Raw genomic sequence first — 17,147 nt, 5'->3', positions numbered from 1 at the left:
TTGATGTACAAATTAAACTCAAGTTATTAGGTAACATAATTAGAACCAAGTTATCCAAATGAAATCTAAAGGCGAAGAAAAAAAAAAAAGTTTTGAAGACAAACCATGTATAAGAGCAAGGAAGTATCAAAACTTAGAAGATAAGTCTGCAGTCTTGAGAAAAGAAGACAAAAATATGCTTTTAGTTTTTTTTTTTTAATCTAAAATGTACACAGAATAGATTTCTGCTGTGTACAAAGAGACTTTTATGAGATAACCATCTTTCAGCAGACTAAATCTATGAGCAACATTCCCCTTACTTGTCACATCACTGAAAACAATTTTAGAAGGGAAATTTCTCTGCTTTGTGGTGGTTTATTAATTATAGTCCCACTACCTCAATCTCAAGCAATATATAACCCATGCAGCTTTCCAAATGCATTCTCAGGGAATGTGGTGCTTACCATTTCCTCCATTTATTAAGAATCTTAATTCACTGATTATGCCATCACAAAAATAATGATGCATTTAATGCAAACACCTGAATAGCTCAGCTACAAAGTATTGGTAGTCCCAGGCATCACCAGGAAGAGCTACTCACATACTCTCTATCCAAGTAGAGTCTTGTGGATTTGGGATTTAAAATAATTTGAATCCCACTCAAAATTTCCTTGTTCATTCAGCTTGCACTCACAAGCAAAATTTTGTTTGCTTCCAGGAATACCTTCGACACATGGTATAAGTGTAATACCAATGAGCTATAATCTCTTGATTGCAGGTAATGATTTTAGTAAAACAGTTTTCATTTTGTTGGTATAATGGGATTATTCTTGCTAAGAGGATCATAAAGCGATTTTATACTTTTTTAATATTCCACTTAAGAAACTAGAAGACCACAAGAAATCAAGTGTTCATGGTTAAGGCTGATAGTACTGTTGGTTTCTTTAAACTATCCTAAAAACATACTCAACCTATTTTTAAGCTGAATTTACAAAAAATAAACAGAATTTCAGAGGGATTTAAGTGACCAAATTTTGTTTTATTTTCAGACAAGAAAAATCATGGCAATAAATTCAGATGCCATACTTGTGTGCACAGAAGAAACCTTTCCGATTAAAAACAAAACAAACAAACAAAAATCACCTGACTCATTCCTCCTGCCTAACATGGAAAGCAAGCTCAGAAACTGAGCTGACTAAAACAAAGGACAGATAGATTTCAGTTTTCCTCCATAAATATGTCTAAGGTATTTCATGAACCAACAGAAGTCCGACTCCATGAATGAGGAGATAAGATTACCAGGTGATGGATTTAAAAGAAAACTTTGCTTCCTTCCAATAAATGTATACTGCTGAAACCCTGAGGAGATAGTGTATTGGGATGTTTGCTACAGGGATTAATTTATTTATTAAAAATAAGTTTGTGAAGGCTTTGACCTCATAGATTTGTTCCCTTCCCAGAATACTTTTTTTTTTTTCTCTGAATTTTAAAGAAAGTGTTAGAAAAATATCATATTGGAAACAGTGGGAATTAAAAAACCTCATGTGTCTTGTTATCAGAAATCTGGAGAATGCTTGTTCCACTGTCATGTCTGCATATCTGCAACTTTTCAAGCTTCTTGCTTTGTCAGGAGCTATTGAGCCTTCCTCAGGACTACATGCTATCCCTTATGATTCTGCCTCTATGGCTTATTTTTTCTTGATCTGTAAGAAATGTGGCTCTGGACAAATAAGCACTGAAACAGGGAGAAACACAGCTAATTAGGATTTGTCCCTGGATGCAGAAACAGGGCTCGTTTCTCTCTGCATCACTGCACAGTATCAGCTGCTTAGCAGACGGGATAACCCAACCCTGTGCTGCGCTGTGCACTCCGTATACACCCATATCCTCTTTCCAAACTAGAACAGAGGAAAGGCTGAAGACAAGGAAGAAAGAAAGGTAATTTCCTTACTTCCTTTATATTTGGCTGTACTACCTAGACATAAAAATCAAGACATAAAATCCCTACAAAAGCAATCAGCTGTATTCAAGCATAAAACATTTTGAGTAGATGAATTGTTGTTATCCCTAAATTAGTCACATTTCACCTGTACAGTCTTCCCTTCTTAATTTACAAATCTGTCATCTGTTTTTTCCAAGACTGCTGAATATGACATCATTTCACTTTTTCAGACATGAAAGAATGATCCTGTATCTGCTCTTGCTTTTCTCACCATATTGCTCTTGCTTTTCTTACCTTCTTGCTTTATCTCACCATACTTAACACTGAATTTCTAGGTTCCTTTGAAATAAATGCTTCATATGATAAGAGTTTTAATTTTTTTCCTGACAGTGATGCATGATCTCATGGACAAGCAATGACTGCAAGTCTCACTGAGATAAAGATATCACAAAGATAATAAGGGCATGAGTCAAATGGAGGCAAAAGGAGGTAGCATCTTTTGCCCTTTAGCTTTCCATATTTCTTCTCTTGTCCAGATTCCAAATAAGTTTTGCAAAACGTAGTTTTGCATGGATAGAAAAAGAGTATGAGAACAGCCTGAGACAGTAAGAGTGAAAGTAAAGGAATGAAAGAGATTGTGCAACACAGAAATATAATGCCCCCTCTCTCCTCCCCCCCTCCAGCAACAGGTTATTATTCCACCTTTCCATGCACAGGTGATTGAAATGGAAACAAAAATTCCAGTGAACATTTCTCAAGTCTACATTTTGCATTGATCTTTTTTTTTTTTTTTTAATTTTGCATTTTATGTGTGTTTTGCTATTAACAGAAATGTCTGTTATGATTGTGTATAGAAGAGCCTTTACATTGAGTGCCCCTCAGTATAAGCATGCTTTTATTTCTTTTTTCATTTACTGTAAAATGTCGTTTTTATGCTTCTTGTGGATTTAAACTGCTATAACATTTAAATCAGTCCCTTATTCAAAAACTTTCAAAAATATGCCACAGAGCATAAACATAGAAGCCATCTTGAAGACGGTCTAGCCTACAGCTATAAGAATGGATCCTTATCACCTGTCAAACACTTTATAGTACTCTTCTTTCATATTTTCATTTGGATAGTTTTAAGTGAAATAACACATCATATTTCAAACTCATTACAGGAAATTTTTGCTTTTGCTGAATTCATTTATTTGTTGCTATTTTTTCCTTTAGTTTTACACTGCCTTCTGTTTCAGTTTCTTATATTTCTGCTTTCCCCACAAATTTACATCTTTCACACTACTATTATTATTCTTCTCTATTGCTTAATACTCCCTTTACACATATTCAGGCTTTTAAAATGTTTGTTATTCATCCGGGATAAAATATTTCAGAAGTTCTAGACTGTCACTTTAAAGCTGGTAGAAATACTACTACCTAGCACATTATACATCTTTCTATATCACCTACCCGTATCTCCATCAGAATTTTAATTTAATGTTATAACTGAACACCTAAGTTTGACAGTTCATTAGCATTCATTGGTAGGTATTCAGCTCAACTTATCAGACAGGCTTTGACCAAATGGCAATGCATAAGATGAATCAGATGGGACAGAATTACAGTAGATGCATAATGAGAAGGGATTATGGCATGTAGCAGGTTTCTAGAGTGGTATTAGCAATCAAGGGAGCAATGGGATTTTTCTTCTATTACCACTGCTGTGACTGAAAGGAGAAGATGGACCACTGGGAGGTTAGATGAGAGAGCGGGGAAGAGTGGAGCCTAGCAGAACAGCAAACCCTATAGCAGTAAAAATAGGGGACCTCAGAGAAGAGAATCTGGTTGTAATTAGGAAAATGCATCATAATTAGAATGTTGAAAAACTTGGGTTTCCAAGGTTACATTTCATAACACATTATTTCCCGTGTCACCTGAGCCTTTAGTTCACCTCCAAAAATGCTGTGATTCTGTATGATGTAATTGTTAACACTCGGGTTTCCTATCCAGTGTAAAAGGTTGAGCATGACTTAAAGTATAATCCAATCTGACCTCTACACTATAGAGGGGGCATCCTGGTCATTCTGAAAAACATAAACCAACCCCCTCAAGAGTTTTCACATGGATTGTAGGTTACAAAAAAAAAAAAAAAAACAAAAAAACAAGCAAACAAAAACAAATCTATGAAGAGCCTTGCACCATTGCTTCTCTAGTAGAAAATAACTTCTAATAACTAGACCACATAATTTTTTTCCTCTCTTTCCTCATCTTTGGCATAGTTAGCCCTGAACTATTTTCTATATCAGGGGTATTTTTTTAGAGAGGTCCCACATAGAGCTACCCTAACCTGACAGTATGGCACATACTTCACTGCATTTTATACATTAAAGCCTCCTGTACTTGAACAAACACCACTGGCCACCACCAGACCACAGTGACGGCAAACCCTTCCCATCTCTCTGTGCAGTGGTGCTGTGCAACAATAAGCCCTAACCCATAAAAACCCCTCTACTAAAAAGGTTTTGCTGATGGGGTTATTTAACATTTAGAGGAGCATGGGAGAGAGGAGATAATGTTGCAGTGTTCCTAACAACCTATTTACAACATGTGTGGGTCATTAAAATGTCCAGTGTTGCAATAATTACTAATATTTATGAGGTTATATAATGTTGTTTAATGTATTTACCATTATTCACCCTTTCATTAATCTCTTATACAAGACTCTTAAAATATAAGCACGTAAGCTACTCTTGCAATTAAGGCTATATTAATCAACAAAGAAACTATAATTGCATTAAGATGCTGCACTGACTTTCCCACCAAAAGAAGGGAGTGTGTGGGGACAAAACAACAACAAAACAAAAAATAAATCAAAAAGAGGACTATCAATGAGAAGGGGTGTTTATGAAGAACACTCTATAAAATGGCACAAAACAGTTCCTGCCAAAAGCTCTGTTCATACTAAAACGCTCATTCTCGGCTTTTGGCTGCCAGGCTTCCACAGGGTTTTCACAGCTGGGCTGCCACAGCCTAATCATGATTCATGAGCCAAGACTACTTCTGCTCTGCTCACCCTTCTGATGCCGTCAGCATCACTAGGCAGCAAGAAGCAATCTTTCTCTCTCCATCCTTGTGTAAAAGATGGCCCACAGGAACATGACAATACAACACACTCTAGAGTATAGTCCTGGCAAGCCCCTGAAAACAGGTTTGCAACTTAATAGGATTTGCTTGCTGTGCGCTCAGATGCAGTCTCCCCTTGAGCTTTAAAAGAGTCATGGAAAGGCACAGAAAGCAGGGGAGAGAGAAGGTCAGCAATGGCTGGGCTTTAGAAGAGTCCAAAGTACACAGCTGGGTGAAAGCTATTATAATACAAGACTTTACAAGTGTAACTGTTTTCATTTTGGACACTAGAATATTGTTGGGTATCAAAAAGAAATCAAAACCTTCTTATTTGATGACTCAGACCTCTCATCACCTACAACGGAAAAGCAAAAGGAGTCATGATAGATTCATTTCTGACCAAGGATTCTGGACTGAGTGCATGCAAGGCATCTGACTACTTTTGCATACATCCCTGACAAAAACACTTGAAGTGAGGCCAAACAAATAACTGTTCTTACCATTTTCATAATTATTCTGGCTTTTTTTTTTTTTTAACAGAAAGATATGAAGGCAACATTTCTAAAGGCTTCTTTCAGAGGTTACAACACATATGGACACAGAACATAGAACAGTCCCTACCCACCTTTTCTCTCATCTTTTTATTTGCTTTCTTAGTTTTGTTTTGTAAAACAGATGAGGGAGGCTGAGCTAGAAGCATCATAAGGGACCAGATGGACAACCTCCCATGCCTTTCCTCCATACTTTCCTCTACAGCATACCCAAGTCTTGTGGCCAGGTTGTGTAGGAAGTGGTAACCTGCCTTTAGTGGCTCTATTTAATGATTGATGACAAAAGATATAAATAAAATATTTGTTAAACTCTGAAATTACTTAGATAAATGAGGCATAATGTCTTTGTTGTTTAACTGTAATGTGCAATAAAGTATTGCTAAATGCTCAGTAACTGGTAAGCAAGTCGCTTAGGCTCATGGTGATAGGCACCTCAGACAGATGATAGAGAACATATTGTAATCATGTATCGAGGCAATAGCGCAAGCATCAGGATGCCACACAGTGATTAATGTCCAGGGCTTTTTTTGGCTCCATCTACTAGAAGACCTGTCTAGCCTCCAGCTGTTAACATTTACATGAGGCTGGCTGAGAATATTAACTATTTATTAGGCAGCTTGAACGGGATACACTACATGAAAATAGGCAGAGGACGGGTATAGTTTAGAAAACCTGTCTTTAAATAATGACCTCCAGAGAAGCTAAAAGATAGTCATCATGCTTTAAAAGCTACTCCTTTCTCTTATAACACTGTATTTGTTACACATAAGATTGCTTTGCTAGCAGTTTAATTATATAAAGGTCAGATTGTTTCACTAGTAGATTGATTATAGAAAAGGATTCCATTTGAAGAGGGCAAATGAAGTGCAGTAATTTCTTCTACTGTCTGAATCAATCCTCATGAAACTGGAAAAAAAATACTTTAAGTCAGGAACTTTGCATATGTATTTCCCTATGGAAGACAAATGGGCATGTTAGAATGTCAAAACCCTGGCTTTTCTTCTCTCTGTGAGCATGGGTACTTCTAGTTATAATTAAAAGCTGTATTTTATAACACTCTATATAACAAGTTTTTAACAAAAATGTAGTTTGCTTTTTGTTTGTTTGTTTGTTTTTGCTAGCGGCTCTTCAATAGGAGTACTTTTGATTTTAGGCAATAAGCAACACAAAGAAGGATAAAAGAAATGTACTTTGCAGAAAAAATGGCAGTCTCTAAGATGCAAATCAAAGGCAGTGATCTGTACACAGTGGAAGACTGCTTTACAGGATTAGTAATAAGGAAAGGAGAAAATGTCTTCTGCTGGTTCAAACACTGCCCGGTCAGTAGTGACAAGGAAACATTACTAGCCTTCTCTGTGCAATGACTTCACTGTGGCAGTTTGGTTTTCAGTGGATAATTATCAACATTACTAAGAAAAACCTGCCACTTCTGTGGGCTGCTTGAGCAGCGGCAAACAGGAGAGGGAATGCACTCTGAAAATAAGCTAATCACTCCCATCTAAAGGTGACTGTTCCGCAACTGAAACCTTTTTATAGGGAAGAAAAAGGGAACTTGCACTGCCACTGCTTATGCTGGATCTGTGCTGTATTTTTTATTAATATAAGACAGCTCTGCAGAGTCATTAAACCAGCACCATTCTAATTATGCACTAGTGATTAAGCAGATGTGACACTGAGTTGGGAAAATGTTTGATTAACGAGCCAGGCGTCTAACTTGTAAGAGTACTTTCAGCAGTATGAATTTGGGGACAATGGACCTTATAAGAACAGGACAGCTTTTGGTTTCAGATGCACAGTCTGCCTCTGTAATATTGTGATCTTCTGTTAGGATCATTGGCCACCTTTTTCAACAGACAGACAACGGCACAGCAACATTTCCCATTGCTCTCTGCCAAACATATGCCAACAAACTTACCGAGACTTCTGCTCTGTTTTCAGCTTTTTATTTTACTTCCATGTAAATAGTCACTGCTGAAATCCACTGTATTTAAATCTAACACTCTTAGCTTTTGACTGTGTACAGAGTGAAGCTTCACAAGAAAAAACACATGTTTTCATTTGACTCTGTTCCATAGATAATTATTAAATGGTTGCTTGAATATTATCCATCTTGGATCAGTTTCCCACACTTAATTAAGTGTAGATACCTAGTGTCTACAGTTCTGTCAGTCTGCACACAACAGACAGCAACTTTCTGACAAGATGAGACACTCGCAGCATGAAGCAGCTTGTCCATACTGATCCATCATTACTTGGCATCACTGGTTTAGCATAATGGCCTGAATAGCTTGTCATGCTGGCAATAGCCTTTGCATGAGCCAAACACTTGCAGCCAAAAATGTATGAATTAATTTATGAGGAAACTCGTGTCTTGTCATTAAAGTCAAGTTTTAGAGCCAGAGATGTCCACATAGCTACTTGCATTTAAGTTATGTGCTAAAGGTAATTTGTAGGCCTGACACAGATAATCCTCTACTTAGCCAGGAAAGCACTCACAGGTATACACAGGTAAGAGGGAAAACGTTTCCTCAATGTTTTGTGGTTTGTATTTGAGAGATATTCCCCTTTTCATCCACTTTTACTTGTGTCTGCCAGTCTTTTTTGGGCTAGGAAGTACATTGAGGCACATCCCAGCATATGGAAAGGTGTAGCTTACAGTGAGGGAGCCTCACACATGCACTCTTAATATTCAAATCTCTCCTCCCTTTTCATTCATTTTTACATTGATCTGGGAAGTCAGTGTCTAGTTCACTCTCCCAAACTTCTGCTCTCCCCTTTCTAGTTCAAGGAGTTAGAAGGAAAAGTCAGCAGGGGCTTAATGCTTTGAAACGAGGAATCTGTATCAGCAAAGGCCAGGAACAAACCAGGAATAAAATCTTTGGCCTTTGCCAAAGATTTATGATGAAAATGAGTCATCGTTTTGGGTCTGCAGGTGCAAAATATTTTTCTAAATTAAAAATACAGGGATTAGCAATAACAGCTAGTGGTCTGTATGAAGTATTTAGGAGGATTGATTGACACGCCATGCATTTATGCTGCAAAGCTCTGATAAATGGGAATTACAGGGTAGGATATAAGTGGTATCACTGAAACTAACCACATAAAGAAAAGGGAAATGTAGACTAAGAAATAAAACATTTCTTAGCAATTACTGCTACTCAGAAACATATGCAAACCACTCATGTATATACTAGTTACTGGTCAAGAAGAATAATCCCCAACACTCTAGTCTGACATTAAAGCACAGAAGAACAGGTAAACCAGAGAATACCACAACAAGGAAATTATATATATTTTTATACATGTAAATGCTTAAAGGAAAATTTTCATATGATTTTTGAACTTTTTTCTCCATTTCTGACAGGAAAAAGCTCTCAATTTTGGGTAGAGCTCCCTAATTTTATGAAGACTTCAGCCAGATTCACTAGCACGTATGCCAGGTATGATCCTTGAAATAGCCCAAAGAAAGCATGGATTATACTTTCCATTTATATATAAACCTACTCTAGATTATAAACATAGTTTCTGTAATCTTTAATTACACTCACTGTTACAGGAGAAAAAAAAAAAAAAAAAGCAGACTAGCAGACTTCCAACAAGAAATAAAACATATTACTTACAAAAGTTGTATTTTCCAATAATAATGTAGTTGTATTTGTTTCTACATTCAGTTCAATAACGTGTCCATTCCTATTTTTATATATCACTGCTGTATCTGCAACAACAAAGGCATTAACAATTAGCAAACATATTGAGTACTTAATAAAATATCTGTAAAGAAAACAAGCATACTAAAGTCATTAGAATATCTTCATTACAATACACAAACAAGACTGAGAGCATACGCCATAATCTAGTGGAACCCCCATAGCAGGGGAGGTGGATCTACATGATCTTTAAGGTCCCCTACAACTCAAACCATTTTATGATTCATAAAGAGTTTTGTTATCTCCCTCATGAGCTTCAAACAAGACTGAGAGAAGAATTGCATATATCATAGCTAGTTTTGTTGATCGGCCTCATGAGCTTCAAAAGTATTATTTTATGCTCTATGGCATGTTCACATCATTCAAAAATATGATTTCATTTAAATGGAAATATGTTATGTGGTGACAACATGACTAGTGGGATTGATGTGAATGAAATAACATCTTGAACCCAAAAATGCTCCCATCAAGAAATCACTGCCACTCTAAAATCTTAAGGTCTGAGCACATTCACTATTAAAGGGCTGAATACCAAACCAAAGTTTTGCAAAGCAAAAACCTTTTGCTGGACACCATGTTCACATACCTCCTTGGAAATATTTCTAAGAAAACCTCCGTACTATTATGTACCTCTGGTAACTGGATTGGTAAAGATATCTGAATATAGATATCTTTACAGTCTGTGTTCTATGTGATTAGGGCTGGGCCAAAGAACACCAGATCATCAGATAAGTGGTGTGTTAAGAAAGAAAAGTTAAAGCAATATGTTAGTAAAACATGTAAAACACTGTGGGATGAACTCTGTCATAATATTTCCTTCTACCACTTATCTTGATTTATAAGTTTCCATAAGAAAAAAAATAAAATCAAATACATCTGAACTAAAGACAAAAAATGTGAATTATTAAGTTAATTGTGGCTCCTATGAAAAAGGCTTTGTTCCTGTTTGTATAAATATTTGCAATGATACAGTACATAATGCACAATAGCTACATAAACCTTGATTTAAAAAAAAAAAAAAAAAAAAAAAAAAGAGTTGGTTCAAAATTTCTCACTATTTCTAAAAAGAGATCAAATGCTTATTCTTTGTTGTATTTCAAACCCTTGTAAAATAAGTATATTTAATCAACTGCAACTAGTTGGTTATAAAAATGTGAAAAGCATAAGAAAAGTTCTAAATTAAGCCTAAAGAAAACACAAAAGAAGTTTGCTAATCCTCAGTAATGCCTGAGAAATTCATTACAGATCCCTGAATTTTATGAAGAAGCAAGTAAACATGACTGGAGAAAAAGGTTATGCTATCATAAAAATATGTTTCACTTATTCAAAAAAAATGTAGCTATATTTTAATTGACTGCACAGAAGCTCCAGATATACAGCATTAGTGAAAGTCCTCTGGTACGTTCTGAAAAATTAATGAAGCCTCATTTAAAGAGTGTACTAAGCTATTTTAGATTATGGCTGGGAAGTGGGGTAGGATTGATGGAATTCAGGACAGACATATTAGAGCTGTTTTTTAAGAAGAAAAATTATATTGTGAAGTGTGAAATTTAAAACTTTAGTAAATAAAGATTTCAAAATCATTTTGACAGAAAAGAGGTAACAATTTAAAGAAAATTACTTCGGTTTCAGGTTACTGGCTACCCCAGGATATTAAACTTTCTGCAACTTCTTTTAGGTTCTTTTGAACGTATTTTTTTAAGGTAGGCTAGCACTGAACATTCCTAATAATCTTGTTCCCCATTTTTAAATATTATTATAAAAAAATAGAGTTGCCTAGCCAAAGTGCTGTCCCCAGTTATGAATAAACCAGAATGTGATAAATGGTGTGTATAACCCAGAGACACTGAACAGCCATCAACAACTCTCATGCTCATGCTCCCTGCTTGTACAGTGCTCTGAATGATGTACATTTGGTCCGCAGGTGAGCCTAATGAACTACCCCAGTCCAAATAACAATATCAGGATATAACTCCTTTTCAATTATCTATTTTTCTAGCTAATATGCCACGTACAACTGGTTAACAGGATTTTTAATACCAAGCTGTATTAATAAATCCTACCAAGACAATTTCATTCACATAAAGAACTTGCCCTTAAAATTACTAATAGAATAAACACAGTCCTAGGGCTCTTCTTACAAGCTATATACATGGTGAGCAACAGAATTTGAAACAGCAGATACCATGAATTACGTAAAACAAAGCCTTTGTTCTTAAGTTAGAATCATACTTTATTCAAATGATCAGAACAGAAAACAGAAAGTCAGACCTCTCCAAAAGGCAGACTTTAGTGGACAGTAATTATACCTCTCACTGAGTCCAGGCTTTCATCTGCATATTGGATTCAGTAGTTAACTCCTGAAGTGCACAAATTAAATAAACACTTACAAAATGCATGGAGATTCTCAGATAAAAGATTTCATCAAAATACCATGCAAGTGCTGAGCATAAATGCAGTCTTCAAAAGTAATCATATTAATTTCTACAGAAGTCTCATTCCAGTCAATAGCTTGCAGAGCTCTTCTCAGGCTGGATAATGGGACAGTTGATGGCCACAATGATGATTTTTTCATTGATAGCTCAGATGTAAGAACCATAAACATATTTGTTTCTAAATTTTTGTTACCCAGGGTCACAAAGTTTACAGTAGAAAATAATACCCAGTCCTTAACATTGCCTATTCAAACAACTGATTTTTATTTTATTTCTTTAATTATTATTACTATTATTATCATGGTATCTTTGCAACAAAGAAGTTCAGGGATCCCTACCACTTCACAAAGCCAATCAGAGAAGGAAAGTTCCTCCTCCAAAAATTCTTGTTTAATTTGATGTGAAGGAAGAGTACTGTCATGGAAAAATCCTATGTCTGGACAGAAAACACAGCACTGAAAACTATATTATCCAGCTGAGGACATCACAAAAATAGAAAGTATTCAATCTTGAGCAAAGCACAATGAACACCACATATTTTCAGGTCTCCTGCTGTAGATGATGTACACAAAGCAATCTTTAAAACAACTAATTGAAAACTTTCTACTTATAATAGTTCTCAAATTTCTGATGGATAAGATTATTCTGTGCTAATAAAGGTGAAGAAAGGGTCTGTATCCTGTCAACAATCCCAGATAAAGTAGTGTCATTATAAATTTGTGATTCTTCCTACAAAATACTAACTAGGAATATAATTAATACCTGATAACATTTTTTTGGAATAAAGATCTTGCCAAGCAATTTTTGACAGTGTTATTTTTGATAGAGGCAACTATGCTTAATCTGTATATTGGGTTTTATTCAAGGCATTTGATTTGTTTTATGACATTGTGAATCCAAAACTTACATTATACAGAATTAAAGGAAAACACATCAGGAGGACCAAAAGTGGTCTCACAAAGAAAAACGAGGAAGACAGAGTATTTCTATCAAGTGATCTGTCTCACTTGGTTAACTAATCAGAATTGTAGATGGGAGACTGGAATTGAAGAGCTGTGATGGAAATTAAAATTATGGGCTTATATAGATGGATATTGTACTGTGCGTTGCCACTGCAGTAGCATGGTAAAAAGGGTTGATGCAATTCTTCATTGTAAGGGCCACAGGTAAAAGTCACAGGGTGATCTTGTCTCTGGTCACAAAACTGGTGAGATTGACACTGTCATAAAATGCCCAATTCCTGAAATGCACACTGCTCGAATGGGAAATGAGAAGACAGGAGCACTAAGAAATTCTAAGTATATCTCTGGGTCAGAAGGCAAATATAACAATGCAAAGTTCAAATAGGTAAAATTATTCAGGTTAACAAAGAGAAAGTTCAGAGACATCTATGCCACATATATACAGTTACTGAAAAGCTGATTATGTACATGGAGGTAGGGAAGCATGGAGGAGCTCAGTAAAGAAGATGACAGAATTGGCAGCCCTGGGACACTTTCTCTTAAAGATATGCTTTAGATCTTTATGTCAAGAATTAGTTTAGTCTGAATGTGGGTAAAAATATAAAAGGTTGAGTTCAGATAGCTTCTGTGATCACTTCTGGCTTGGAATCTGTAGATTTAACTCCTTCTATTGATTTTCTCATCCCCTTCTGCAATGAATCTTTAGGAGTACAGGACTGTCTGCATGACATAACTTGTGTTTGTAGCTCTGTGTTAAGGCAATTTTAATAAAAATCTCAAACCTTTGAGTTTTTTTTAATCGACTGCCTGTGGGATCAAGGGATATTTATTTTTCCTTCTGATTCGTAATTTGTCTGCTGTTTGTGCCTTCTACTCCACTTTCCTACAAACTATCAAATATTGATCTCAGCTGCAGATTGGATACTGGGGTTAGTTAATGCTGCACCACGGTTCAGAGAATCCACGTGGGTGTATGCCTGCTATGATGCTCAAAGGCACAGCATGCAAATTCAGTGAATCTCAGAAGAATAATCCTTCCCAAAATGGGCTGCCTCTTTCTCCCCTCTCCTGCTCCACCCTGCAGTGTGTGGTTTGCTGGGACTCAAACCTGCTGAGATGGTTTGAGTATGGCTTCCCAAATTGTTTCACTTGTTTGCAGAGGGTTTAGCAAAGAGTGCTGTAAATATCTTTCCTGTTCTTTGCCCCTGTTTTATATTTAAAGTTTTTCACCAGAACTGCAGTATCAAGTTTAACTAACCCCGCTGGGTTTGTTAGAAGACTTAATGACTGTGAGAACAGGGTAACAAACTTGGTAATTCAGCAGTCACTCTGTCGATAGATAGAAAAGGTTATGGTAAGTTTAGCTGTTATTATTAGATAACTCCCTTTGGGAAGAATTTATTCCATTTTGATTTTGATCTTATTTCTAAAGCTGACTCAGTGACTGCCTAATGAGCATACAGCTCTATAAACTAAACATGCTGCTGAACAGGTTCCCTGCAAAGTATTTTGTTTTCACAAAGAACACATTATTAAATAAAAATAATAATAATAATAATAATAAAAAACTGCCTTGAAAATAAAATTATTCTATGATTATCACATCATGATTATTTCACTGGAGTCAGCAATATATTACATTCTCACACATAACTATTAAAATTGTATGTAGAACAAACAATAATTTATTTTAACATAATAAGGCTAAATGTCTAAACCACTTGCTCTATCTCTAGGCAAAGAATGTGAAACCTCCTTCTTCCTTCTACATTCCTATCAATAATATTTAAACAAATACATTTTAAAAAGTCCTACATAAACACTACATACTACTCTTTGCAAGTTTTACCTAGTAACCTCTTCAATTTATAACAAACAGATCAATCCTCATGATAGGCTATTATGTAATAGCGATGGGATATTACATAAATACAGCACCATTGTAATCCCAATTGTCTCTTAAACAAAAGCAGCACATTTATACATAGTCTTACTAAGGCTATAGTTCCTGTTTTAGGTTCACCACTGGTAAGGCTCATGCTCAGGATGAGCATGTAACTCCTGTTGGCAGGAGTTACAGCTCTATACTGTGCTTGGTGTTATATACACCTTATTCCAGGGAATGTCAAAGTACAGGCAAAATATCACAAAATGTAATGAAATCAATGCAAAACTTTTCATATTTGACCAGCAGCTTGAGCCCTATCCTAGACAATTCTGAAATAACTTCTTTACCCTCATTCATTGAGTTGACAACACTCTTGTCATGTCTTAAATGCTACAGAGCTCATTTGCAATATTCCCTTTTCTAACTAGCTTCACATGGCATACCTGTTCCCCTTTTTCTAAAAAAAAAAATAAAAAAATAAAAAATAATAAATAAAATCAAGACCTTTTTAATTCCTAATGAAAAAAATAATGAAAAAGTCTGTGTTATTTGGAGGGGAAAAATGGACTAAATCCCACCCTGAATTATACTGATGTCACTGAAAATCAATTATGCTAATGTAAGAATTTGTCACGGGGTCTATATGGCCTTTAGCAAATTAGCTTTCTGAAAGCAGAATGCTGAATTGTGGTGGTTTATTTGATGAGCATAGACTCTGATTTCACATGTCACTGAACTTAAGCAACTCCAACTAATTTAAATTATGCAGACTAGGTAGAAAGGGCAAGGGCCCATATGCTTTAAATCTAACCTTCTAAGTTGTGGCTAAAGCTCCACATTCCAAATGTTTAAAAGCTTACAACTGTTTAAAGACCGCCTCTATTATCCTTACTCACTATGATTATATCTGCAAGGAGTGCTATAAGAAATGGTAATTGCTCTGGTGCAATTGTCATTGCTTTACCAAATAAATAATCTAATTATTTTAAACAACAGTTGTGAAATATTACTCTATTGCACTATTTTTTTTTATTCCCTTTTGTTAATGTTCCCCAAATGAACATTAATTTTTCACCAACTTGAAAAACAAGATTTACTAAGAGAGAAGCATTACCCCTTACTGCACAAGAATACATTTAATATTCAGCACTGCAACTATTTCCTGAGAAACCTGCCTTTTCCTTGTTTAATCTTACAGGTAAATCCTTTTGTTGTGTTAGAATCTGCATTACCCGTCATCAGAGGTTTGCATTCCAAAGAACTAAAAAAGAAAAGACAATGCAAAAGGTAACAGATAAAGAAGAGAGAAGAGCTGAAGTGATTTGCCTTGGGTCACACAGGATGTCAACAGCATGGTGAGGAACTCAAGTCTCCATTTTTAGTCCTTTGCCCGATTCACTTTCACCTCAGCATTGATTTGACTTATTATTTGGAAGCTTTCTTCTTTCATTGTTGGTATCTGCATATTACATGACACAAAAAGCTTCAAGCTACTGATCACATAATTTTATTTTTTTTTCCCCATACTGCAAGAGATTTTGTGTCTGCCATAAACTGTTGAGAGACACATAATTGCTGTGAGAGCCAACAGAAAGGTAGTCATGTCCTAAATGTGAATGAACAAAGGTGATGTTATATGTGTCAGTATTTCTGTAGGTCTCTAAATCTGTGATATGTTACAAAAGATTCCTGACCAGTGGAGATATGAAGCAGGATCAGTCAACTACGTATTAAGCATTGAGACAGTGTCATCAGTGTTGCACCTGATCCAACAGCCTCAGGAACAAGTGGTGATTCCCATACAAAAAAATCATTAATCCTGCCCTGCATGGCCTCTGACAATTTATGGAAACTCAGAGAGAGAGCTTAGAATCACTAAAACTACAGGAGTTAGGAGATTTCTTAATCAGAGACTCTAAATATTCTGTGCATGCTTTTTCTGTGCATTCTTACCCATACAAGAATTATGTTCCTACCAGTGGGTTTATTTTATTGATTATTATTATTTTATATTCTATTCACAGAGATTTTAACATAATGTGTACATTTCCCATTGTGTTTTTCCTCTGGGATTTTATGATCATCACAGCAATCCAAGCTTATCAAAACCACAAAAACTGCCTAGCTTGTAAATCTACATTTCCACCCTATTTACTGTGATTTACTTCAATAATGACTGCAGATGCTAATGGTAGTGACAAAGAGATTTTTTTTGTTGTTGTTGTTAGTTGTTAGTTGTTTTTGTTTTTTCTTTTTCTTTTTTTTTGGGGGGTGAGGGGGAAGGATTGTACTTCCATATTTGCACTACTGTTACTGTAAAATTTGTTTACAAAACAAGATTACTTCGGTAAAATAGGTACTACTTCGGAATTCCTCATTGGTAACGAGGTTTGTTATGAGATAATTCCAAGACATGCCAAGTCCAACTTGGTAGAACCTGACTGTATAGTGGTTTAGAATTTATTGTGTCAAAATAGTTTGAAGAATTAACTGATCTATAAAGAAGGTGCACAGAGCATAGACAGCTAGTTGCAGTACTTAACACTAAATCTTAGTATAAAGTGTGGCTAAAGGAGCA

General features: G+C 35.7%; 1 protein-coding gene across 2 annotated transcripts in view; it reads right to left on the bottom strand.

Annotated features, from left to right (window-relative positions):
• The window catches only part of DPP10 (dipeptidyl peptidase like 10), a 487,552-nt gene that overhangs the window by 125,561 nt on the left and 344,844 nt on the right, over positions 1–17,147 (bottom strand). For both annotated transcript variants that reach the window (XM_032189693.1, XM_032189692.1), the window contains exon 4: positions 9,198–9,292. In XM_032189693.1, the coding sequence (XP_032045584.1) occupies positions 9,198–9,292 (95 nt within the window). The remainder of the gene's footprint in view (positions 1–9,197; positions 9,293–17,147) is intronic.

Source organism: Aythya fuligula, chromosome 6 (genome assembly GCF_009819795.1).
Source record: "Aythya fuligula isolate bAytFul2 chromosome 6, bAytFul2.pri, whole genome shotgun sequence".
Taxonomy (NCBI): domain Eukaryota; kingdom Metazoa; phylum Chordata; class Aves; order Anseriformes; family Anatidae; genus Aythya; species Aythya fuligula.
Note: the sequence above shows the minus strand (reverse complement) of the source record. Positions and strands in the feature narration are given on the sequence as shown.